We start from the raw sequence: 25,826 nt of genomic DNA, 5'->3' as shown, positions 1-25,826 counted from the left end.
GTCTTGAATAATATCACAGATAGAAAATTGCTCCCATACAAAGACATACATGGACATACTCAGACAGTCTAAGCCTCTTCAAATACAAAAAGAGGTGATTGAGACAGAATTTGACAGACATCTGTATAGACAACCCACATTTCCAACACTTGTGTGGAGAAGGGGAAGAGAAATGAATTGTGTCATGTAAGTAACCAACAGCAAGTAAACTTGTCAGTAACAAAATGACAAGAGGAAATAAAACAAAAATCTTCCTGTGCTATATGGCACACATAAAACAGCAGTTCATGTGTGGGTTCACAGTGCTAAACTGCATTGTCTCTGGGTGACACAGTGGGATGACAGCCTAGAACAAAGCTATGCACCTAGGAGACCTTCCTGCAAGCGTATTGACTCCTCAGTGCGGGTACTCAATAGCAACATCTACATCATCTTTGTACCATGACCAAGAGAGCACATCTTAGGCACAGGAGCACATGATTCACCATCAATCACACTACTACTGTGGCTCTTGAGCAATGGCCTCTGGGTGTGGTGTATTGCCTCCCTTCTGTGCATACGGTGAAAGACATATTGTACATAGTGAAAGACATTTATTGTACATAGTATGCACATGACTTCTCTGCCATGTAACTCATGGGCATGTGCAGGCACCCCTGTGTATTGCCCACACAGACACACATGCTCTCACGCACACATGCACTCCCTTACAAAACTGCATATAGCCTAGAAAGGGCTCTTTCTTGTCACCTGTAATTTGACAGTCACAATACAAGAAACAGCTTTCCAGCATTTTCTCCTGTAAGCAGAGGTAGTCTTAGGGGCCAACCTCTTCCCTTCCCTTCTCCCTTCTAAGACGACAAAGCCGCGTTAGTGTCAGCATCTAGTCTGCACCCTGTTCTGGCTCAACTACCAGCTCTGTGCATGCCTCACACCTACCACACTGAGCGGCTGGCTTGTGCTGGAAGCAGCCCGAATGCTTTGCATAATGTGGAAGACAAACTCTTTAGGTGCCAAATTTCCTTGTTATGCAGATAATCCACTGTTTACAGGCTGTTCCCAAACAATCCAATCAGCCTTTCAATGTGTGGATTGTTTCCTGGGCATGTTAACAAGCCCTTTGCTGCAGGACTGCCTCTGTCAGGACCGCCACATGGGCACCTCAGATGAGGACACGAGGGAACTGCTGCTCTGGCAAGAGTGAACTGATGGAAGCCCAGCACCTTGCCCTGAGCTAAATACAGTCCACTGTCACCAGACAGGTCTTCTCCAGCCTCTGCAGTACGTTGTCAATTTACTGACAACAAAATTCCCTCTTCTGCAACACTTCTGTGACCAATGAACACATGCTGTTTTGATTCTCTAGCATTGATGCAGCATTTTGTGGGGAACAGAAAGGTCGAAGGAAGGCAGGTAGCTAAGTGAAATCTTCCACGGTAAAACTCAGGAAACTCCCTGGCAACTTTGCTGAGTTAGTGCCTGTTACAACCTTTGATGTTGATGACTGAGTGGATTGAGAAGCTGCTGCAGACATTTCTCAGGGGTACCCACCCATGGTGTGCCCAACACATGATGATCCTGGTTCCATAAAGAACACTCATGCTACATGGGAGACCTCTGTTCAGGTGAATTGCAAGCAGACCAGACAAGGGGGACATTTCCGACTGTGGTGCAGTCAACATGCTGGAGGATGGCATCCCAGATGGAACCTTGACAGGCTTGAGAGGTGGGCCTGTGTGAACCTCATGAGGTTCAACCAGGCCAAGTGCAAGGTCCTGCATCTGAGCTGGGGCAATCCCAAGCACAAACACAGGCTGGACAGAGAATGGATTGACAGCAGCGCTGAGGAGAAGGACTTGGGGGTGTTGGTGGATGAGAACCTCAACGTGAGCCAGCAAAGTGTGCTTGCAGCCCAGAAAACCAACCACATCCTGGGCTGCATGAAAAGAAGTGTGGTCGGTGGAGGTGATTCTCCCCCTCGGCTCTGCTCTCATAAGACGCCACCTGGAGCACTGCGTTCAGCTCTGGGGGCCCCAGCACCGGCTGGACACGGACATATTAGAATGAGTCCAGAGGAGGGCCGTGAGGAGGATGAGAGGGCTGGATCACATCTCCTATGAAGACAGGCTGAGAGATCTGGGGTTTTTCAGTCTGGAGAAGAGAAGGCTCTGGGGAGACCTTACAGTGCCCTTCCAGTACCTAAAGGGGGCTACAGGAAAGCTAGGGAGGGACTCTTTGTCAGGGAGTGTAGTGACAGGACAACGGGGAATGGCTTTAACCTAAAAGAGGATTGATTTAGATTAGCTATTAGGAAGAAATTATTTTGTCAGGGAGTGTAGTGACAGGACAACGGGGAATGGCTTTAACCTAAAAGAGGATTGATTTAGATTAGCTATTGGGATGAAATTATTTACTGTGAGGGTGCTGAGGCACTGGAACAGGTTGCCCAGAGAAGCAACCTGTGGATGCCCTATCCCTGGAGGTGTTCCATGTCAGGCTGGATAGGGAGGGCTTTGACCAACGTGGTCACATGGGAGCTGTCCGTGCCCATGGCAGGAGATTGGAACTAGATGGTCTTTAAGATCCCTTCCAACCCAAACCATTCTATGATTCTGTGATTCTACCTCCTCACCTGCACAAGAAGTCCATCAAGTGAAATTAGCATGTGGCCAGAGACAGAAGGAAAGGATTTTTCAAATGACTCTGGCCACTGCCAGAGAGATGCTGCTCTGAGTCCGTCTTTGGGCTGACCCAGAACAGCTTCCACATCCTGACACCACCAGCTGGCACACAGCAGTGATGAAGGTAGGTCCCCCTCCGGGCCAGCACCTGGCAAAGAGGCCTTGTCACAGAGAGCTGGAGCATTGGACCCTCATGAGGACCAGGGCCTGCAAACACCGAGCTGCTCCTAACTGCCTGTAGAGGCTCTCATCCTCTTGTTCTTCCTGGTCAGGTGGCCTATAGCAGACACACGCTACAATATCACCCTTACCTATCTTCTCTTTAATCCTTACCCATAAGTTCTCAGTTGGCGCCTCACCGCGAAGAATGTCATGATACTTACACTGGGCAAGAAAATGTTGGTAAGTTCAAAGTTATGTATGTAGGAAAAGCAACTCCATCTTATATAGTGATGGTTAGCGATCAGATATGTGGAGGTTCAATATTAACACTGCATATCATCAAATCTCAGGAGAGAGAAGATGGAACTGGGAAATTATAGGGGAGAATGACAAAGCCAATGCTAAGTAAATAATGATTTTCATACAAAGAAAGATTAGATAGATTACCACTATTTGCCTTGTTATGTGGAGAGTGATTACTGACTGTTTCTATTATCAGAAGAACAATGGATGGACAGGGAAATAAGCACCATTAAAGTAAAGAAAATAGTTTTCAAGAATCTCATTTAAACTAAAACTCCCATTGCTAGAGGGCAAGTAAAATTGGTCCTGAACTGATTAAATCAAAGGAAGAAAAATCTAGCAAAATCTCCTGACCACAGTCATCTGTCCTACCATGAATCAGTAAACTCAAGATTTCCAGGATGTCGGAAGATAAAAAAAGGAATGTTAGTTTATACTTATATCTATATCCAGAGGTGGGATCATGCTTAATGAACACTTAGTTTGGTTCTAAGTGGCTATTCTACCTCATATACTATGCTGTATTATGCTATAACTGGAAGAAGTGAAGCATAGTAATATTTAACAATCTGATTAAGATAAGCAGTGCAGCCAACACAAAAATACACAGCTCATATCCAAGATCTGTCTCTGGAGAGCTCTATAAAAGAACAGCTGTTATTAGACTTCTGCTGGCCTGAAAAAGAAAGGTTATCATATGCACCCAAATATCACCCTGTTTGCCCAGTACATGGTTGTCCCTGCTTCCTTTGCTGAGAGTCATGGAGCATCCATGGGCTACATCTAATAGCTGTTACTCTCATCTCTCTAGTCAGCATTAGCTGAAATTCCGTCCCTATGAATCTTCTCATATTATTTATAGGAGATTTATTCACATAGCTAGTGAGAGACCAAAAATTTCTAATTATATCTAGCAACATCACTTCCCAGTTTTCAGTCTGTTCAGTTTGCCAGACAATGTTTTGCCAAAAACAAGGTTTGCCAAAAATGCTTTGCCCAAAGACAGAGGAGGCATCTGTAGCATGTGCTGACCAGACTCTATAAAAGAGTCCTTGAATCTGGGCAGTCCTGTCTTCAGAGAAAACTTCATGGTAAGTGAGTGTCTGTTGCTGGCAGAAATGGACAGTGTCCCTGCAGTCCATTTGTCCCACTTCATCCCTGCAGTCCTGGTGTAAATATCTGTGTCTGCAAGCATTTAAAGTCTGTGAAAAAAGCACATTTGTATGTTAAATTTGTGACTTACTTATGAAATCCTTTGCAGAAATAATGAGAGATCTGCATTTTCCATTTCTGTTTTACAGCACTGATCATCTACCAGCCTGAAAGGCATCTTCTTGTATCATAAGAGGTAAGAGCCTAATTTACACACATTTAAGGGACAGACGAAAAGGTGGCATATTACTGTAGAAATGATATTTTGTGGTGTCAGAATTCTGTACAATTGTGTAGGCAATTGCTATATGCCCTGTTTTCCTGGCCACTGCTCTGTTATGGTAAATACAGCATGCTTAAGGTTGGGTAGGCTGCTCATAACAAGCAAGCCTTCCAAAGTGTCTGTGCTTGAATTCAGTAGCCACTGATGCCATGCTGGGAAATGCTTCTTGGGGATTCCTCATGTTTAATTATGGATCAGTGAAGTAAATGATCTGTTCTGGCAAGAAGTCCAGCTAGATAAAGGGAGCTGACAGAACAGCTGACTGCAAAATCTTACAAGTTTGCAATAAACTATGTGTATTACTGTACAGGATATACAGTGTATATTGGTCAGAAATTGCTATGAAATACCTATCAGCCTATACTGCAGGGTTATAATCTGCATGTGACTCTTATATTAGGAAACCTTGTAAAAATGTAAAAAACAACTCACATACTTAAAAAACAAACAAACAAACAAACAAGTGATGTCCTTCTGTTCCTCTGAAAATAAACAAAGTGAAATGGAGGCTCTGCATGCTACTAGGAACTGTGTGATGACATTTAATTGGTTCATTTGGGTAACTAAAAGTCCTAACATGACATCTAAATAACTTTCCTGTCTGTTCCTAGGAACTCAGGTGCTTTCTGTTACTAGACATGCAATGTTTCATTGGGAACCCAGTACTGCATTTAGATATCCATCCTTGATTTGTAAATTCTTGAACTGAGGCTGATTAATTTTTGGTATAATTATTCCCAGAAACAATTGGCATACAAGGAAATAATTGGTGATGCAGTATTTTAACTTACTGGATTGTTGTCCTGCCCTGGGGAGCCAGTTCCAGTGCCTGACCACCCTCTCGGTGAAGAACCTTTTCATAATATCCAATCTGAACTTGCCCTGATACAGCGTCATGCCGTTCTCTAGGGTCCTTCAAGAGAAGCTGAAGGACTGAGGTTTGTCTACTCTGGAGATGAAATTAAAGACTCTTATTGTCTTCTTCAATAAACAGAGGTTATCCAGGAAAAAGAACCAAGCTCTTCTTGAATGTGCAGAGTGGAGGGATGAGGGGCAACAAACACATGTTGTAGTAGTAGAAATTCTGATCAGGTATTGGAAAAAAAAGTCACCATCAAGGTGGTCAAACATTAAACGGGGATTCAGAGAGACTAAGGAATCTCAATCCTTGGAGATAATCAATACTTCACTGGAAAAGGCTCTGAGTAACTTGATTTGATGTACATCGAACAAAAAGAGAGAACTGCCTGGGATTCTTCTCAGGCAAACCCTTCTATAATGCTCTGTAAGTTTTCCAGTAAACCAAAGGACAACAAAAATTGTTGACTCATTTGGACAATATATCTGCTCTTTCATAGAGTTCTCTGCCGACAAGCCCCTCCATAAAGAGCAACCATGTCTTCAGATTCTGAGATGGCCATCTTTGGGGAGGCAGCTCCCTACCTCCGAAAGTCAGAAAAGGAAAGAATTGAAGCTCAGAATAAGCCTTTTGATGCCAAGTCATCCGTCTTTGTGGTACATCCAAAGGAATCCTTTGTAAAAGGGACAATCCAGAGCAAAGAATCAGGGAAGGTCACTGTCAAGACTGAAGCTGGAGAGGTGAGTGAAAAACAAGGCTGAAAGACACCATTTGATTCCCACTCTGGGCTGTAAGCTGACATACACAGCTCTTTCATTTCCTTGGCAGACTCTGACTGTGAAGGAAGATCAAATCTTCTCCATGAATCCTCCCAAATATGATAAAATCGAGGACATGGCCATGATGACCCACCTCCACGAACCCGCTGTGCTGTACAACCTCAAAGAGCGTTATGCAGCCTGGATGATCTATGTAAGTACCAGCAGCTGTCTTCCTTTGGGTAGCTGGAAGGCCTGCTGTGCCAGGCTGAGCAGAAGCCAACGTGCTGTCTCCCTTCCTCGTAGACCTACTCGGGTCTCTTCTGTGTCACCGTCAACCCCTACAAGTGGCTGCCAGTGTACAACCCGGAGGTGGTGTTGGCCTACCGAGGCAAAAAGCGCCAGGAGGCCCCTCCACACATCTTCTCCATCTCTGACAATGCCTATCAGTTCATGCTGACTGGTAAGTGGTTCTCAAAGTTATTCTACTTAAAAGATGTTTTAAATGTAAGCAGAGAATTTTCCTGATATATATGCTGATTTCTATTAACACATCTGTTTTTTGCTGTTGTAGTTTTTGTTGTTGTTGTTATTTTTTAATTTTATTTCAGACATAGCATTAATCATTGCGTATTTAAACAGTCCTTTTTACATCAGTATTTCTAGAGAGGAGGTTTAATGCCATAGGTAGTTAGCACATTAGGAAAAACAATAAGCAGAATGGACCAGATAGAGCAAGGAATATAGTTATGCCTATAATGAAGTATTGAAAGGGAACAGGGTATGAACTCCATATGTTATTTGGAAATTCTACCTCTGCTGTAAACCCAATCTGTGTAGCAAAGTAACGAAATAAAAATGGAAACCATTCATTCTACTTTATGCAGGAGAAAAAAGATCATAACAGTATAGTAAGAAAGAAACACAAGTCTGTTCAAGGATTTTCAGTGTTTGTAGGAAAGCATTATTTTGCAAACTGAAAAAACTATTAGTAGTAAAGGAAGTTAAAATATATATATACTTTTTTTCTGGGTATAATTTACATGTATTGCATTAATTTTCAATCTCACTTTGTTCTTTATTTACGTCTACTTCTTTCTGCCTCTTTCACAGACCGTGAGAATCAATCAATCCTGATCACGTAAGTACACTCCTTTATGGGGTCCTTGCAAGGCTGCCCTGTGCCCAGGGACCACACACTCTGATTCTCTGTCTGGTTTGACAGTGGAGAATCTGGTGCAGGGAAGACTGTGAACACAAAGCGTGTCATCCAGTACTTCGCAACAATTGCAGCTAGTGGGGAGAAGAAGAAGGAGGAGCAGCCTGGCAAAATGCAGGTGAGCTCTTTGGACAGATAGACTCAAGACTCAGACCATAATTGCCATGTGAATTAAACACTGTAAACGTACAATTATCATCTTGTAGGGGACACTCGAGGATCAAATCATCAGCGCCAACCCCTTGTTGGAGGCCTTTGGTAATGCCAAGACTGTGAGGAACGACAACTCCTCACGCTTTGTAAGTTTTTGATCAGAGATTTTGACATTTATGGACGAACAAGAATATCCGAACAGAAGCTGTCACTTCTGAAGTGACATAGTAGGATAGTTGTGTTCCCTGAAGTCATATTTTCCTCATATTTTGTTTGACTAAGAAATATCTAACTGTTTAATTAACTGTTTAACTGTAGAAATGTAGCACAGCAAACAAATATGTACAAAGAGGGATCATTTAAATATGTGTAAATGTATATATTATTTAGAATTTATAAATATATATATACACTCCTAGTATCTGTCGTATAGACTATAAATACAAAGTTGTATTTAGAAAGAAAAGAAAGCCATTAGTAAATTCTAGTAGATAAGCTGTGAATGTTCTTAAGAAATTGCAATACCAATTCACAGTTGCAGCTTTAAGTTTTACATTCTGTTGCGTTCTCCCTATGCCCAGGGTTCAGAAAAGAAAAGCTGCCTTCCATTGTTCTATAAGATCCAAAAACTCATTTTAACCCTTATTCCATTAAAATTGACCTTCACTGCATCCTATCTGATTAAGAACTGAATCCACTGCATCTGGCCTTTCTCTATATCCATCTGTTCAAACTGAGGCATAAATGAGCTAACAAATGTCTGCTTTAGTGGTTTTCTTGCTCCTCTTCAATCAGGATATCAACTGAATAACAATAACTTGCCTCAGATCTTTATCTTACTGTTGCCAACATAGAGCTTTCCCTGAGTTTCACTGTTCTTGTATGTGTGTTATGTTTTGTTTTGTTCTGGTTTTGGTTGTTTGTTTTTGTTTCTTTGTTTGTTTGTTTGAGGGGGGACAACAAATTCACAGAATTTCTAAGCTGAAAACCTGTACTCTGTAGAGACTGTATGGAGATTGTAGGGTTACATGCTTGTGGCCTTAGTGAAATTTCAAAATACATTTTTTCTTTTCCACTCAAGGGCAAATTCATCCGAATCCACTTCGGAGCCACAGGCAAACTGGCTTCTGCTGACATTGAAACTTGTAAGTGATCTCCTGGCATGATCACATCTCTTCCCAAATTCCTCCTTCCATATACTGTCGTGTGCCTAACTCTTTCTGCCTTCATTGGTAGATCTGCTGGAGAAGTCCAGAGTCACTTTCCAGCTCAAGGCAGAAAGAAGCTACCACATATTTTATCAGATCATGTCCAACAAGAAGCCAGAGCTGATTGGTAGGAAGGATCATTATATCTTTTTGAGGATGACTGATGAGCAACGGTTCCCTCTACTACCTAGTTGAAAACTCTAAGCCTGTGTCTTTCTTCTTTCTGCTTTCAGACATGCTTCTCATTACCACCAACCCATATGACTACCACTTTGTGAGTCAAGGTGAGATCACTGTTCCCAGCATTAATGACCAAGAGGAGTTGATTGCTACTGATGTAAGTTACACATAGAAATTTTATTACTTGATTTGATACGTTTAATTTTTATGGCATTTACATTCACTGAATCTGTTGCCAGAGTGCCATTGACATCCTGGGCTTCACTGCTGATGAAAAGACTGCCATCTACAAGCTGACAGGGGCTGTCATGCACTATGGGAACTTGAAGTTCAAGCAGAAACAGCGAGAGGAGCAGGCAGAGCCAGATGGCACAGAAGGTATTAATAAAATATAGAACTGTCAATAAGAGAAACAGTTAAGTGGTTGGCAGGTGGTGGCCAGGCACAATGCTCCAATTCACTTTTATAAAAACATAATCTCAGTTTCCATGGTAATCATGCTTCTAAATTTCCCTTCAGGCTACCACAGTATTGCAGTTTTAGAATTTGCACCTCTGCACTTAGCTCTTAGAGAACATCCACGGTTCACTGATAACTTCTCTGTCATTCTCTCTCTCTCTCTCTCTCTCTTTGCATATAGTTGCTGACAAGGCTGCCTACCTGATGGGTTTGAACTCAGCAGACTTGCTCAAGGCACTGTGCTACCCCCGAGTCAAAGTTGGGAATGAGTATGTGACCAAGGGTCAAACTGTGCAGCAGGTAAAAAACAGCTGGTGACTGGGTACTTCTGGCTTGATCTACTATCTTACTCTGGATGCTCCTCTTCTTCTGCTGCGTTCTTCTTTCTTCTAGGTGAACAATGCAGTGGGTGCTCTAGCAAAAGCTGTCTATGAGAAGATGTTCTTATGGATGGTTGTTCGCATCAACCAGCAGCTTGATACGAAGCAGCCCAGGCAGTACTTCATTGGTGTCCTGGACATTGCTGGCTTTGAGATCTTTGATGTAAGAAACACAGAAATCACAGTAAAGTCTTGAAAAGGCAATTAGGGTCAAGAGAAAGTGGAGAATTATGGTTTGGCGGTTTTTGGTTTCTTTTTTGAAAACATGCCATTCACTTACAATTTCAAATATGGGCTTATATTTTATTGCAGAAAAAGTGGAAAATACATATTTTTATTGCAAAAGTGGAAAAAAATATTTTATTTTTATTGCAAAACCAGAAAATTTGCAATTGTGTGGAAATGCTTGCCTTTTCTGAATATGTCACTGATTTACACCAGGTCATAGTACAATCCTCAGAGATTTTTCATGTAATAGCTTTCTGTAGTATAAAGGGGAGAAATAACTGCTTTTTATATAATTACCACAAATGCTGTAGTTTTTCAATAGCTTGAGCATATAATTGAAAAAAATCATCTGACAAATTGTATAAAGATACCAATGATACAATATCACATACTGTATAAACAGAAAATTAGACCTAAGTCCCACACAGATTTGTCCCAAGGCTTTGGAAAAAGAAGGCAATATATACTCTTTGCTTCCGAAGACGGACAGGGTGATTCCAATAGAAAGAGATTATTGACTGCCTTTAGTGCAGGCACAGAAAACAGGCACACAATTTTTTATAAAACTTTAGATAAAGAATCTGAGTGCAGGCCACTGCTGGCAAACACTTGTAACATCTAATGTCTTTTGTTAGGGCAATGGGAAAACATACATAATACCTTGTTAGGGATAAAACTACTAAATTATTTTGGAATTTGATTTAAAAATAAGTGATAGATGTAAACATTAGTCAGATAGCAAAGAACAACCAAAAAAAAAAAAAAGTGAATGGGATCTTTTAAAATCTTTAAGTGGGCATTCCTGTGTGGGATTGAGTACACAGGAGAAAGCCCTACAGAGATTGCTACATCTTGACTATGAGTAAATCTTACCTTTGCACTGAGCAGTTCAACAGCCTGGAGCAGCTGTGCATCAACTTCACCAATGAGAAACTGCAGCAGTTCTTCAACCACCACATGTTCGTGCTGGAGCAAGAGGAGTACAAGAAGGAAGGAATTGAATGGGAGTTCATTGACTTTGGGATGGACCTGGCTGCTTGCATTGAGCTCATTGAAAAAGTACGTTCATTATGTTTAAGATGTTATTTCTTGTTTGTGGCAGAATTGTAGGCTTTTACCTCATTTTTTTGCTCTAGTTCAGATTTCTAAGTAATTTCTAAGGACTTGACTAGGTTATGAATGAGGTACATTCATCTCATCCTTTAAGTACATTAATATACATTTTTTAAAATGACCTGTAATTTTGCCTGTCTGGAAATAGAAAAATTAATGTGATCACACATAATCTGACGGCAAGGATTCTCTGCAGGTGTATTTTCTAATGTGCAAAGATGAAAGCTCTTTTCAGAAACTCAGGCACAATATTCAGTATCAGGATTATGATCTCAATATTAATGTTGTGATTTCAGAAATGCAATTTCTAAATAAAATCAGAGGTGTACATAGAAAAAAAGGTATTGGATGAACAATGCTGAATAAAAACATAGCTGTGAGCCAGCACTGTTTTGTGTAACATTATCCTGTACAAGAATGAGAAGAGAGATTGCTCATCAAAAATAAGATTTCAGGAAGTATCTGAAATACTTATTGATCTATTGAACAAAGGTTAAATTTAGTTAGACACCTTTGTCTACATGAAGTTAATGTGAGAAAGGTTTAATGCAAAAATAAAAATCTCTTTTTGATGCATCAGAATTTTATTTTCAGACACTTCAAATTCACATTTCTTGGATGTCCAAAAGAACAAAAAAAAATATCAATTTCTAAAATTCCTATGCCTTACTCTAGTCTCCTTATGAAAGCAGAATTGTATTTAACTCTGTTTTTTGTTGGTGTTTCTCACAGCCCATGGGCATCTTTTCTATCCTGGAAGAGGAGTGCATGTTCCCCAAGGCAACTGACACCTCTTTCAAGAACAAGCTCTATGACCAGCATCTGGGCAAGTCCAATAATTTCCAGAAGCCCAAGCCTGCCAAAGGCAAGGCCGAGGCCCACTTCTCCCTGGTGCACTATGCTGGCACAGTAGACTACAACATCTCTGGCTGGCTTGAGAAGAACAAGGACCCCCTGAATGAAACTGTCATTGGACTGTACCAGAAGTCATCTGTAAAGACACTGGCCTTACTTTTTGCCTCTGCTGGTGGAGAAGCAGGTCAGTTCTCTAAAATGTCAACTCTCTGGTGCACAGCGGTTATGCAAAACTGTAGAATCATGAATGGTCCCAAAACCAAAAAACATTATTATCTTCACTTTATCAGAAGCTAGTGGTGGTGGCGGCAAGAAAGGTGGCAAGAAGAAGGGTTCTTCTTTCCAGACTGTCTCAGCTCTTTTTCGGGTAAGTAAAAATTCAATGTCTTTATCTTTGAAAATCAGAATTACATTAATTTTACATCAGAAAAGACTGTATTTCTAAGTTACAAAAAAAAAAAGAAAAGACAGAAGAAGAGGAAGAAAAAAGGGAAAGGGAAAGGGAAAGGGAAAGGGAAAGGGAAAGGGAAAGGGAAAGGGAAAGGGAAAGGGAAAGGGAAAGGGAAAGGGAAAGGGAAAGGGAAAGGGAAAGGAAAGGGAAAGGGAAAGGGAAAGGGAAAGGGAAAGGGAAAGGGAAAGGGAAAGGGAAAGGGAAAGGGAAAGGGAAAGGGAAAGGGAAAGGGAAAGGGAAAGGGAAAGGGAAAGGGAAAGGGAAAGGGAAAGGGAAAGGGAAAGGGAAAGGGAAAGGGAAAGGGAAAGGGAAAGGGAAAGGGAAAGGGAAAGGGAAAGGGAAAGGGAAAGGGAAAGGGAAAGGGAAAAGGGAAAGGGAAAGGGAAAGGGAAAAGGGAAAGGAAAGGGAAAGGGAAAGGGAAAGGGAAAGGGAAAGGGAAAGGGAAAAAGGGAAAGGAAAGGGAAAGGGAAAGGGAAAGGGAAAGGGAAAGGGAAAGGGAAAGGGAAAGGGAAAGGGAAAGGGAAAGGGAAAGGGAAAGGGAAAGGGAAAGGGAAAGGGAAAGGGAAAGGGAAAGGGAAAGGGAAAGGGAAAGGGAAAGGGAAAGGGAAAGGGAAAGAGAAAGAGAAAGAGAAAGAGAAAGAGAAAGAGAAAGAGAAAGAGAAAGAAAAGAGAAAGAGAAAGAGAAAGAGAAAGAGAAAGAGAAAGAGAAAGAGAGAAAGAGAAAGAGAAAGAGAAAGAGAAAGAGAAAGAGAAAGAGAAAGAGAAAGAGAAAGAGAAAGAGAAAGAGAAAGAGAAAGAGAAAGAGAAAGAGAAGAGAAAGAGAAAGAGAAAGAAAGAGAAAGAGAAAGAGAAAGAGAAAGAGAAAGAGAAAGAGAAAGAGAAAGAGAAAGAGAAAGAGAAAGAGAAAGAGAAGAGAAAGAGAAAGAGAAAGAGAAAGAGAAAGAGAAAGAGAAAGAGAAAGAGAAAGAGAAAGAGAAAGAGAAAGAGAAAGAGAAAGAAAAGAGAAAGAGAAAGAAAAAGAGAAAGAGAAAGAAAAGAGAAAGAGAAAGAGAAAGAGAAAGAGAAAGAGAAAGAGAAAGAGAAAGAAAAAGAAAAAGAAAAAGAAAAAGAAAAAGAAAAAGAAAAAGAAAAAGAAAAAGAAAAAGAAAAAGAAAAAGAAAAAGAAAAAGAAAAAGAAAAAGAAAAAGAAAAAGAAAAAGAAAAAGAAAAAGAAAAAGAAAAAGAAAAAGAAAAAGAAAAAGAAAAAGAAAAAGAAAAAGAAAAAGAGAAAGAGAAAGAGAAAGAGAAAGAGAAAGAGAAAGAGAAAAAGAGAAAGAAAAAAGAGAAAGAGAAAGAAAAAGAAAAAAAGAAAGCCCAACAAAAAAAAATAGCTTCAGATTTTTTATGCACTGATTAATTAGTGTAATGTTCTGATGTCATACTTAACATAAACTTTAATTTTTTGGTAAAACTATGAAGTAGACACCCTCTGTTTCTCATTGTGTCAAAAGCAACATTTTCTCTTATCTTGGAAGGTGATATACAGTGTTTAGAGGGGAACTTTGATTGAGGTATTATCATTATTATGTAGCTGAGAATTTTCAGCTGAGTGCATATCCATTGTTAGGTGCATGACCTTTTAATGACAAGTTCAAGGAACCTAGTAGTGAGAACCTAAGATTTTCTTTAAACACATACCTTATTGTGGTCCCACAGGAAAACTTAAATAAACTGATGACCAATCTACGGAGCACTCACCCCCATTTTGTCCGCTGCATCATACCAAATGAAACAAAAACACCTGGTAAGGCAATCCAGCAGAAACAGATTTTCCACTGACACAGCCATTCTCTTCTACGCTGAAAACTGGTATTTATTTATGCTCTAAATTGCTAGGTGCCATGGAACATGAACTGGTACTACACCAGCTGCGGTGTAACGGTGTGCTGGAAGGGATACGAATTTGCAGGAAGGGATTCCCCAGCAGAGTCCTCTATGCAGACTTTAAACAGAGGTGAGAGTGTTGCACTTCTCAGCATAATAAAAACATTGTTAGTTCCTTCATTTAGATTTATTCAGGTTGGACTACATTCTCCAAAATAGCTGTTGATGAGATGGTTGGACTCAGTATGTTGGACTGTGTATTGATTGGGAAGAACAGTCTTGTCTTCCTTTTCTGCTTTTCACAGGTACAAGGTGCTTAATGCCAGTGCTATCCCAGAGGGACAGTTCATTGATAGCAAAAAGGCTTCTGAGAAGCTTCTGGGGTCAATTGATGTGGATCACACCCAGTACAAATTTGGTCACACCAAGGTACAAACTCTTCCTGACTCAATCGCTATATGCCTGTGCTTTGTTCTACCTGGCAGTGATGTGTTGCAACATTCCCTTTCTCAAGGTGTTTTTCAAAGCTGGGCTGCTGGGGCTCCTGGAGGAGATGAGGGATGAGAAGCTGGCACAGCTCATCACTCGCACACAGGCCAGGTGCAGGGGCTTCCTGATGAGAGTGGAGTACCAGAGAATGGTGGAGAGGAGGTAGACATTGCTCATTTTCAGTTCAAGTCACTGTCCTGTGGGGGGAAGCGTCACCATTCATCACACTGAAAATAATCAATGTATAATTTAATTATGCTTCAGGGAGTCCATCTTCTGCATCCAGTACAACGTTCGCGCATTCATGAATGTCAAGCACTGGCCCTGGATGAAGCTGTTCTTCAAGATCAAGCCCTTGCTGAAGAGTGCAGAATCTGAGAAGGAGATGGCCAACATGAAGGAAGAGTTTGAGAAAACCAAGGAAGAGCTTGCAAAGTCTGAGGCAAAGAGAAAGGAGCTGGAGGAGAAAATGGTGTCTCTGCTTCAGGAGAAAAATGATCTGCAGCTCCAAGTGCAAGCTGTGAGTTATGTCATCTATTTCCACCCAGAAAAGATTGTGTACATTCAGGCTCCTCTTTCCCAAGCAGATGGTCAGATTATAGATGATTATATGTCAGATACTTAGTGAAGTGTGCATCATACTGCCCGTGAAGCTGAATAAACTAATGTCTGGCAGTAGCCTGGTGAGCCCTTTGATACCTAGCGTAAAGTGGCAGGGAGTTCTAGGTAGAACTCAGTTCTCTTGCTATATAAGGAAGAAGCCATCTACAGCTAGCTAAAGTAAAATACTCAGAACAGGGTTCTCCCTGAATCCCCAGCTCCCTTTGAGCAGGTGAGTCCTGCAGGTTGTACCTCCATCACCAAGGTGTAGAACATTTTGGACATTAAATGCAATCTAGAGTTCAAACTGATGTTTATAATATTATAATGCTTATAATATTATAATACCAGTTATAATGCTTATAAAATTATGATATCAGTTATCAAACTGATGCTTATAATATTATATATCAGCTTCTTGGTAACTACTGGTTATTCATTCATTCATTCATTCATTTATTCAAGTGGGAAATATGACTAGAAATGAAGCTCTTGCTCCTGAAAAAGTCTAATCTCTTGGGGCTGTTCTATGGTGTTTTACTATGTACAGGTGAGTTTAGTATTCCCTGGGATGACGAAAAGAAACAGCCTGGTACTGGTAGATGTTGGAAAAGGTACTCTTCCTAGTGAAAAGGCTTTCTGAGCCCTGCCCATCCTGCAGTGTTTTAGCTTATAATCCTTAAATATAAAACACATATGCTAAATTTAAAGAGCATATATATGTATAATAAAATTAAATCAGCAGGTCTGGGTAGGCACTTCATGTCTCTGTATTCTTTAGACTTAATAGAGTAAAGCACAGAACAGGAAAGATGAGTAAGCAAAAACAGATGACTAAGCAAAACCTTTCACTTCTGAGTACTGTAGCTATTTGCATCTGCAACCTGGATTTTCATCATATGCCATGTGGTAGTTGTGTTATTAATAATATCCTATGAACCTCATGTACACACAAAAAAACTTTAGAAAAATTGTCTCATTTAAAAATATGTTCCACCAGTGTTTGATATTCAAAGCCCATCTTACAAAGGAAACCAAAATTACACACTAAGTCATTGAAATCACTAAAATTACCTAATACATTCACATTTCCCATAGTTTCACAGTGATCTGGGTTTTGAGTTAGAAAGTGGGAAACCTGAGGATATTTTTTTCTTAGTCCAAATGAGAAAAATAAACACTGGTTTTGATTGTCTTACTTTTAAAGTTGTCTGTCAGTTAAACTTATTCAGTGCAAAGCTATCTCAATGAAATATCAAAGACTGAAGGAACAGAGAGCAAGCTGAAATCAACATCGAAAACTCCAGACACAGTGTCTAGAAACATAAGTATGCCTCTATAGTATGTGCAGTACGCTTAATGAATGTAGAAAAGTGATACTCTTCTTTCTGTGACATTTTTATCCTGAACATAACAAAAGCTTTACCTCTCAGTGTAATACTTGGTTCAGCATAAGCGAATTTCAAAGAGGAAGTTACTGATTTCTAATACAAAGGAAAAAAGCCTGTAAGTTTGTTCCACTGACAAAAGGAGTAACAGAGATGAAGCATGTCAGGACAGGAGGTATCCTCACAGCTCACACTTCTTTGAGATATTTTTTGAAAGAACTAAACAAAACAACTCTTATCCCTAACAGAAGATGTGCATAATTTTTTTTTTCCCCCTAGGAAAATAAACTGAAAAAATAGAAATAGATCAGCTGTTTGTGTGGAAGTGCAACTCCAGATATAGAATTTAGATGTCAATTTACTGAGATAAAAGATAACCTTCCAAGAATTATATAAATTTATAAAATTAAAATATCTTATATCTCACCAAAAGGAAGCAGATAGCTTAGCTGATGCTGAAGAAAGATGTGATCAGCTCATCAAAACTAAAATCCAGCTGGAAGCCAAAATTAAGGAGGTGACAGAAAGGGCCGAGGATGAGGAAGAAATTAATGCTGAGCTGACAGCCAAGAAGAGGAAACTGGAGGATGAATGTTCAGAGCTGAAGAAAGACATTGATGACCTGGAGTTAACATTGGCCAAGGTTGAAAAGGAAAAACATGCCACCGAAAACAAGGTATGAGGCAGAAGACGTCACTCACACTGTGCTATTATGGGAGTCTTGTACCTACTCATTTTAATTACACTTGCTCCCTTCTCATCAAAGGTGAAAAATCTCACAGAGGAGATGGCATCCCTGGATGAGACCATTGCCAAGCTGACAAAAGAGAAGAAAGCCCTCCAAGAGGCCCACCAGCAGACACTGGACGACCTACAGGCCGAAGAGGACAAAGTCAATACATTGACCAAAGCAAAAACCAAGCTGGAGCAGCAAGTGGATGATGTAAGCACACGTGCCTCCAGCAAGACAGGACAGGTATGGAGTTTGACCTGCCTGGCATTGATGGTGTTGTTGTGTTTAGCTGGAAGGGTCCCTGGAGCAAGAGAAGAAACTGCGCATGGACCTTGAAAGGGCTAAGAGGAAACTTGAGGGAGACCTGAAGTTGGCCCATGATAGCATAATGGATTTGGAAAATGATAAGCAGCAGCTGGATGAGAAACTGAAAAAGTAAGTGTGGTTGTGAGACACCTGAGTGTGGGTCAGGTGCATTTATTAGGTAGTTTTATTCAGGTGTTAACACTGTGATTCTGTATGCTTTGTGCAAAGGAAAGACTTTGAAATCAGCCAGATCCAGAGTAAAACTGAGGATGAGCAAGCCCTGGGCATGCAATTACAGAAGAAGATCAAGGAGCTGCAGGCAAGTCTCTGGTCCTTCCCTTCCGCCCTTCAGAAGGACATCAGTACAAGGAGGGCATGGGTGTGAAGGGTCTTGCATTTTCCCCAGGCCCGTATCGAGGAACTGGAGGAGGAAATTGAGGCAGAGCGAACCTCTCGGGCGAAAGCAGAGAAGCACCGTGCTGACCTCTCCAGGGAGCTGGAGGAGATCAGCGAGCGCCTGGAAGAAGCAGGAGGGGCTACAGCAGCTCAGGTTGAGATGAACAAGAAGCGTGAGGCAGAATTTCAGAAGATGCGCCGCGACCTCGAAGAGGCCACGCTGCAGCACGAAGCCACAGCTGCCGCCCTGCGGAAGAAGCATGCAGACAGCACAGCTGAGCTTGGGGAGCAGATCGACAACCTGCAACGAGTCAAGCAGAAGCTGGAGAAGGAGAAGAGTGAGCTGAAGATGGAGATAGATGACTTGGCCAGTAACATGGAGTCTGTCTCCAAAGCCAAGGTATAATATAGATCTAAAAGAGTATGTGCACAAAGGGACACTCTTTACATTGTATCCCTTGAATCCTTCTCAGATCATGATGATGTAGGTTTGTTTGTGTTTTTTTGTTTGTTTGTTTGATTGATTGTTGTGGGTTTTTTTTTTTAAAAATAACAGTGACAGATTGTACGATGTTTATATACAGGCAAACCTGGAGAAGATGTGCCGTGCACTGGAAGACCAGCTGAGTGAGGTTAAGACAAAAGAAGAGGAGCATCAACGCATGGTCAATGACCTCAATGCTCAAAGAGCTCGTCTGCAGACAGAATCAGGTGAGACTTTCACATCTCTGGTGTGCAAATGAACAATGACAGGGAGTTAGTGTAGAAATGAGCCTTCCAGGCATATGGCTTGTCCAATACACTCTATCCTGTGAGGAGAAGTTTATGTAATAAGATCATAAGTTTCTGTAAACACTGCTAAATATCTTATCTTAAAGCCCCAACTGTCCACAACACTGTCATCAATGGCAATGAAAGTCTGGTGTAACTGCAAACTTTCCCAGGTGAATATTCACGCCAGGTGGAGGAGAAAGATGCTCTGATTTCTCAGCTATCAAGAGGCAAGCAGGCGTTCACCCAACAGGTTGAGGAACTCAAGAGGCACTTAGAAGAAGAGATAAAGGTGAGGAGGCTTTCCAAATTCTCTTTTATCCATTGGATTCCTCCTGACCAAGAAGTACTTCAGACACCTATGAGATTACAGAAATACTATGGGGGAAAACCATACATAGCTAGTACAGGGCAAGTCTTCCCATGTTAGCCTTGCTGTCTGTTCCCTGTTATCTGTTAATTAATTCTCTTGCAAATTCGCAGGCCTTTTCCCAGAACTGTTGTTGTTTCATATAGAAGAATAAACCAATGTCCAAAAACATTTCAATCAGGACATTTTCATTCGTTGTCCAAATACTCTCATCTCCTTAGGCTAAGAGTGCCCTGGCCCATGGCTTGCAATCTGCTCGCCACGACTGTGACTTGCTCCGGGAACAATATGAGGAGGAGCAGGAAGCCAAGGGAGAGCTGCAGCGTGCCCTGTCCAAAGCCAACTGCGAAGTGGCCCAATGGAGAACTAAATACGAGACAGATGCTATTCAGCGCACAGAGGAGCTGGAGGAGGCCAAGTATGTAGAGAAAACAGGGAATGCTGGCAGAAAGTAATAACAGAAAGTTGTGGAGACCACTGTAATATTGTCAGGAAGAAGCCAATGTTGTGCTAGGGGTGGAATGACAGGAGGAAGGCAAATGCATCCTGTAATGTGTGTGAGTTGGAATATGAAAAGGACAAAATGTGTAGGAATCAGAGAACTGCAGAATGAGAACAGGCAAGGTTTAGAAAAAAAAAAAAAAAAAAGAGGAGGGATTTGGACTACAGATTGTGAAGTGGTTAAGCATGCTGTTGAGAAAAGCCACAAAGTAAGATTTACTCTTTTTTTGCTAACTGTGAAATGTGCTAACCACCTTCCAGGAAGAAGCTGGCACAGCGCCTGCAGGATGCAGAGGAACACGTTGAAGCTGTCAACGCCAAATGTGCTTCCCTGGAAAAGACAAAGCAGAGGCTGCAGAACGAGGTGGAAGACCTGATGATTGACGTGGAGCGATCAAATGCTGCCTGTGCAGCTCTGGACAAGAAGCAGAAGAACTTTGACAAGGTATTCTGGCCTCTGACCCTGTGCTTCCTGGGCAGAGCATGCCCTCACAATTGCCACATCCATACTCACGCCTTGTTGCTCCTCAGATCCTGGCAGAGTGGAAGCAGAAGTACGAGGAAACACAGGCTGAGCTGGAAGCTTCCCAGAAGGAGTCTCGCTCTCTCAGCACGGAACTGTTTAAGATGAAGAATGCCTATGAGGAGTCCCTGGACCACCTGGAAACGCTGAAGCGTGAGAACAAGAACTTGCAGCGTAAGTCCGTGGCTTTCTGCTGCTGGCCGGGCTTTCCCACAAGCCAGCCTGTCCTCCACTCCACAAAGGTTCTTGCCCACAAGTCTGCAGGGGTACCTGTCACGTTGGTGTGGCTGGTATGGTCTTTTCCTTCCTTTATGCCCTATGTCTGACCATGCCTTGTTTCACCCTTCCCTACAGAGGAGATTTCTGACCTCACGGAGCAGATTGCAGAGGGAGGAAAGGCGATCCACGAGCTGGAGAAAGTCAAGAAACAGATTGAGCAAGAGAAATCTGAAATCCAGGCTGCCTTGGAGGAAGCTGAGGTACATGCCCATAAACATTAATTTCCAGAGTGGAGTACTTTGGAACAGTGTGAATGATAAAAGCTTGGGATTTTCAAACAAATGTCATTTCTTTGTTTCTACTGGGTCTGGAGGTCTAGCCTCAGTATGTACATCATCCACAGTAAAGTAGTCCCTTTCCTTTTCTTTTATAAGACATAATTTGGAAGATAACTGTAGGAAGAAGCATTTTAAAAGGATTTTAAAATCCTGTTTCTTTGTTATTCAGGCCTCTCTAGAACACGAAGAGGGGAAAATCCTGCGCCTCCAACTGGAGCTCAACCAGGTCAAGTCTGAGATTGACAGGAAGATAGCAGAGAAAGATGAGGAAATCGACCAGCTGAAGAGAAATCACCTCAGAATTGTGGAGTCCATGCAAAGCACCCTGGATGCTGAGATCAGGAGCAGGAATGAAGCCCTGCGGCTGAAGAAGAAGATGGAGGGAGACCTGAATGAAATGGAGATCCAGCTGAGCCATGCCAACCGTGTGGCTGCAGAGGCACAAAAGAACCTGAGAAACACACAGGGAGTGCTCAAGGTATGGCAAAACCAAACATGCTCACCTCTTTCTGACATTGCTAAAAAAATATCTGGTACAGTATTAGTTCTACACCTATGTGAAAATAGGCAGGTAGACAGTGATGAACCTCCAAGAAGAAGTCTGAAGGAAATCAAAAGAGACTTCAGGGTCTTAGGAAAACTTGTTAAGGAGGTTAAAGATCGGGAGCATAGGTGGTATTTTCCTCTATCCCTCCAGAGGCAGGGAATGATGAGGCAAAGAACAGGAACAGCCAGCAAATCAATACCTGAGCTCCAAGCCTTTGGAAAAGGATCTTTGGTCAGGATTTAGCAGGGCTCATTGATAGGGCTTTAAACTAGATTTGAAGGGGTAAAGGGACAAAACCAGGCTTGACAGACAAGCCTGGGGGTGGTATGACAGTGGTTATGAGACATTGTGGTGGCAAGCTCCAGCACGCTGCTAGCCCAGCTGAGGTAAGGGATGGACAGTCAAGTCACAGCAAAGACACCAGGGACAGTGACAGGTTAGAAATCACAAAAATACCTGGGAATGGTCATTCGGGAATTAGGGCTTCTCCCCTAAAAAGGTGACAGGATCGCTAACCCAACTGAAGTACATCTACACTAATGCATGCAGTATGTACAACAAACAGGAGGATCTCTAAGCCATTGTGAGGGAGGAAAACAGTGGAACGTTTTTCATCACAGAAATGTGGTGTGATGGTTCACGTGACTGGAGTGCTGCAACGGATGGCTACAAACTCTTCAGAAGGGTTAAGCTAGGAAGGAGTTGCAGGGGGGTAGCCCTGTATGTTAGGGAGTGTTCTAATTGTCTAGACCTGAACAATGGTGATGACAGGGTAAGAATCAAGGGGAAGACAAGGGGAAAGCCAGCAGCCCCGGCTATCATGGTAGGTCCCATTCTACTTGCGGCTAGAAAAAGTGACGCCCACCTACAGGAAGGGCCAGAAGGATTACTTGGGAAACTATAGGCCTGTCAGTCTGACCTTGGTGATGGGGAAGCTCATGGAGCAGATTGTCTTGAGTGCCATCACGCAGCACTTACAGGACAACCAGGTGATCAGGCCAAGTCAGCATGGGTTTATGAAAAGCAGGTTCTGCTTGACAAATTTGATCTGCTTCTACAACAAAGTGATGCGTTAAGTGGATGAGAGAGAGGCTGTGGATGTGGTCTACCTAGACTTCAGCAAGACTTTTCACACCATTTCCCACAGCATCCTCCTGGAGAAAATGGCTGCTCATGGCTTGGATGTGTGTATGCTTCATTGGGTTAAAAGCTGGCTGGGTGGCCAGGCCTAAAGAGTCGTGGTGAATAGAATTAAATCCAGTTGGAGACTGGTCACTAGTGGAGTCTCCCAGGGATCAGTACTGGGGCAAGTTCTCTTCAGTATCTTTATCAATGATCTGGACGAGGGGATCGAGTGCACCCTCAGTAAGTTCGCAGACAACACCAAGTTGGGTGTGAGTGTTGATTTGCTGAAGGGCAGGAAGGCTCTGCAGAGGAATCTGGGTAGGCTGGACAGATGGGCCAAGGCCAACTGTATGAAGTTCAACAAGTCTAAGTGTGGGGTCCTGCACTTGAGACACAACAACGCCATGCGGCACTATAGGCTGAGGGAAGAGTGGCTGGAAAGCTGCCTGGCGGAAAGGGAGCTTGCAGTATTGGTTGATAGCCAGCTGAGTATGAGCCAGCAGTGTGTTCAGGTGGCCAAGAAGGCCAAGAGCATCTTGGCTTGTATCAGAAATACAGTGGCCAGCAGGACAAGGGAAGCGATTGACCCTCTGAACTTGGCTTTGATGAGTCCACACCTCGAATACTGTCTTCAGTTTTGGGCCCCTCACTATAGGAAGGACACTGAGGTGCTGGAGCACGTGCAAAGAAGGGCAACGAAGCTGGTGAAGGATCTAGAGAACAAGTTTTATGAGGAGCAGCTGAGGGAACTGGGGTTGTTTAGCCTGGAGAAAAGGACGCTCAGGGGAGACCTGATCGCACTCCTATAGGAGCCTAAGGAGGCTATAGCGAGGTGGGGATGGGGCTCTTCTCCCAAGCACCAAGTGATAACACAAGAGCAAATGACCTCAGGTTGTGTCAGGGGAGGTTTAAGTTGGATATTAGGAGAAATTTCTTCACTGAAAGGTTTGTGGGACAATGGAACAGGCTGCCCAGGGAAGCAGTTGAGCCACCATCCCTGGAGGTCTTCAAGAAGCGTGTAGATGTGGAGCTTAGTGACATGGTTCCATGGTGGACTCAGCAGTGCTAGGTTAAAGGTTGGAGTGGATGATCTTAGAGGTCTTTTCCAACCTAAATGATTCCATGTTTCTATGAATAGGAAATAGGAAAATAGGAAAAATATGCCTCCTACTTTCTATTTCCTCGCTCACAGGATACCCAGATACACTTGGATGATGCTCTCAGAACACAGGAGGACCTGAAGGAGCAGGTGGCCATGGTGGAGCGCAGAGCAAACCTCTTGCAGGCTGAGATTGAGGAGCTGCGGGCAGCCCTAGAGCAGACGGAGCGGTCAAGGAAAGTGGCTGAGCAGGAACTAATGGATGCAAGTGAGAGAGTTCAGCTACTCCATGCTCAGGCAAGTCCAAGGGTTGAATAAATGTAATCATTAAGCCTATTTTAATTTTTGAATAAGAATATTGCATCAGCAGTCTTTGATAACTACTGTCGGCAATGGATACTCTTCATACAAAACATTAACAGAACTCTAAACAAAAGAAGTGAAATTGTTGTGTTTTTTTTTTTTCTTTCTAAAAATAATATATTTAAGCTGCTCTGTGAATTTTCATCAACAGAACACCAGCCTGATAAACACCAAGAAGAAGCTTGAAGCAGACATTGCCCAAATTCAGAGTGAAATGGAAGACACCATCCAGGAAGCCCGCAATGCTGAAGAGAAGGCCAAGAAGGCCATCACAGATGTGAGATGGGGGCTCCTTTCACTGATGATGGTGGATGTATCCCCCCCCACAAAAAAATGTCTTCAGCTGCAAAACGCCTTTGATTCTTTCTTCTCCAGGCAGCCATGATGGCAGAAGAGCTGAAGAAGGAGCAGGACACCAGTGCTCACCTAGAGAGAATGAAGAAGAACCTGGACCAGACAGTGAAGGACCTGCAGCTTCGTCTGGATGAGGCTGAGCAGCTGGCCCTGAAGGGAGGCAAGAAGCAAATCCAGAAGCTGGAGGCCAGGGTGCGTGGGGCTGGTATTTGTGCACAAGTGAGCATGTCCCTAGGAGAGGTACTGGAGAAGCTCCAAAGATGGGTTTCTCATTGCAGGTGCGGGAGCTGGAAGGGGAGGTAGATGCTGAGCAGAAGCGCAGCGCTGAAGCTGTGAAGGGTGTGCGCAAGTACGAGAGAAGGGTGAAGGAGCTGACCTACCAGGTAAGGTAGAAGGCTCTTTATGCTGCCACAGCCTCCACACAGCACATCGCCCCCAACAGAAATTGTTAACTTCATGTGTTGGCAAAACCAACTCTCTCTCTTTCCTGCTTACCTACCACTCTAGTCTGAGGAAGACCGGAAGAATATTCTCAGGCTCCAGGATCTGGTGGACAAGCTGCAGATGAAGGTGAAATCCTACAAGAGGCAAGCTGAAGAGTCTGTAAGTATCACTTGAGTGGGAGCAAGAATCATTTTCCAAGAAGAATCATAGAAATAGAAGGAGGGCTGTGTGAATGCTTAAGGGTCAGCAGACGGGTATGGGGGTGGATGTTACAGTGGAATCGTGAATATGGGAGGATGAGGAGGTCTTTGAGAGGGTTCTGGGTCAGCAATGGTAGATAGGAGACAGCAGGTCTGTGCTTTCTGCAGGCAATCACCACAGCCCCTCAAGGCCCAGGCGCAGGAGGAGTGAAACCCCTGCCCCGGGCTCCTCACCACCAACTCCCTCTCCCCACACAGGAGGAGCTGTCCAATGTCAACCTCTCCAAATTCCGCAAGATCCAGCATGAGCTGGAGGAAGCCGAGGAGCGGGCTGACATTGCAGAGTCGCAGGTCAACAAGCTACGAGTGAAGAGCCGGGAGTTTCACAGTAAGAAGATAGAAGAGGAAGAGTGAGGATGTCATGTGGCAGCAAAGTAGCCTGAGGGATGCACAAAATGTGAACCCTCTGTTGTTTTCTTCTGCAATGTCTTTGTAACTATGTCAATGTCTAGAGAATAAAGACAGTAGATTACTTTGCAGAAGCAGTGGTTTTGTTTATTATAATTCAATTCTGTAGTTACTTATGGTTGTGTTGTTTTCAAATGATCAGTTTTCAGGAACTAATTAGTTTTATGGAGCAAAATTCTAACTACTATAACAAAGTTATCAAGGTGAAAAAGTTTTTTGCAGCACTCTAATGTGCTGTAATGTACAGCAATGTAAGTTTAATTTAATGCAAGAATTAGTTTCCAA

The 25,826-nt window shown here is 42.6% G+C and overlaps 1 protein-coding gene across 1 annotated transcript; it reads left to right on the top strand.

Moving 5' to 3' along the window:
- The first annotated feature begins 4,441 nt into the window (after window positions 1-4,441).
- LOC106047199 (myosin heavy chain, skeletal muscle, adult-like) lies at window positions 4,442-25,615 on the top strand. The gene is made up of 39 exons (XM_066980182.1): window positions 4,442-4,494; window positions 5,940-6,180; window positions 6,269-6,412; window positions 6,505-6,661; window positions 7,312-7,339; window positions 7,424-7,535; window positions 7,624-7,716; window positions 8,652-8,715; window positions 8,807-8,905; window positions 9,012-9,115; window positions 9,198-9,336; window positions 9,599-9,717; window positions 9,811-9,960; window positions 10,914-11,084; window positions 11,871-12,177; window positions 12,284-12,360; window positions 14,140-14,227; window positions 14,320-14,437; window positions 14,613-14,736; window positions 14,822-14,958; window positions 15,061-15,316; window positions 17,218-17,460; window positions 17,551-17,727; window positions 17,807-17,952; window positions 18,052-18,142; window positions 18,230-18,619; window positions 18,804-18,930; window positions 19,164-19,282; window positions 19,582-19,778; window positions 20,123-20,306; window positions 20,393-20,558; window positions 20,739-20,863; window positions 21,111-21,419; window positions 23,806-24,009; window positions 24,227-24,352; window positions 24,451-24,621; window positions 24,708-24,812; window positions 24,937-25,032; window positions 25,332-25,615. The coding sequence occupies exons 2-39, from the start codon at window positions 5,977-5,979 to the stop codon at window positions 25,485-25,487; spliced, it is 5,823 nt and encodes a 1,940-aa protein (XP_066836283.1). The 5' UTR covers window positions 4,442-4,494; window positions 5,940-5,976; the 3' UTR covers window positions 25,488-25,615.
- Window positions 25,616-25,826: the final 211 nt, after the last annotated feature.

The sequence above is a fragment of the Anser cygnoides genome, chromosome 19 (assembly GCF_040182565.1).
Source record: "Anser cygnoides isolate HZ-2024a breed goose chromosome 19, Taihu_goose_T2T_genome, whole genome shotgun sequence".
Classification (NCBI taxonomy): Eukaryota; Metazoa; Chordata; class Aves; order Anseriformes; family Anatidae; genus Anser; species Anser cygnoides.
The sequence above is the reverse complement of the archived record's forward strand: the minus strand, read 5'-3'. Positions and strand labels throughout refer to the sequence as shown.

Excerpts from the sequence above, each read along its gene's own strand:
- LOC106047199 (XM_066980182.1), top strand. The coding sequence starts at position 5,977 with ATGTCTTCAGATTCTGAGATGGCCATCTTTGGGGAGGCAGCTCCCTAC. Across the intron at positions 9,116-9,197 it reads AGGAGTTGATTGCTACTGAT|AGTGCCATTGACATCCTGGG; the intron begins GTAAGTTACACA and ends ATCTGTTGCCAG. Across the intron at positions 9,337-9,598 it reads AGAGCCAGATGGCACAGAAG|TTGCTGACAAGGCTGCCTAC; the intron begins GTATTAATAAAA and ends CTTTGCATATAG.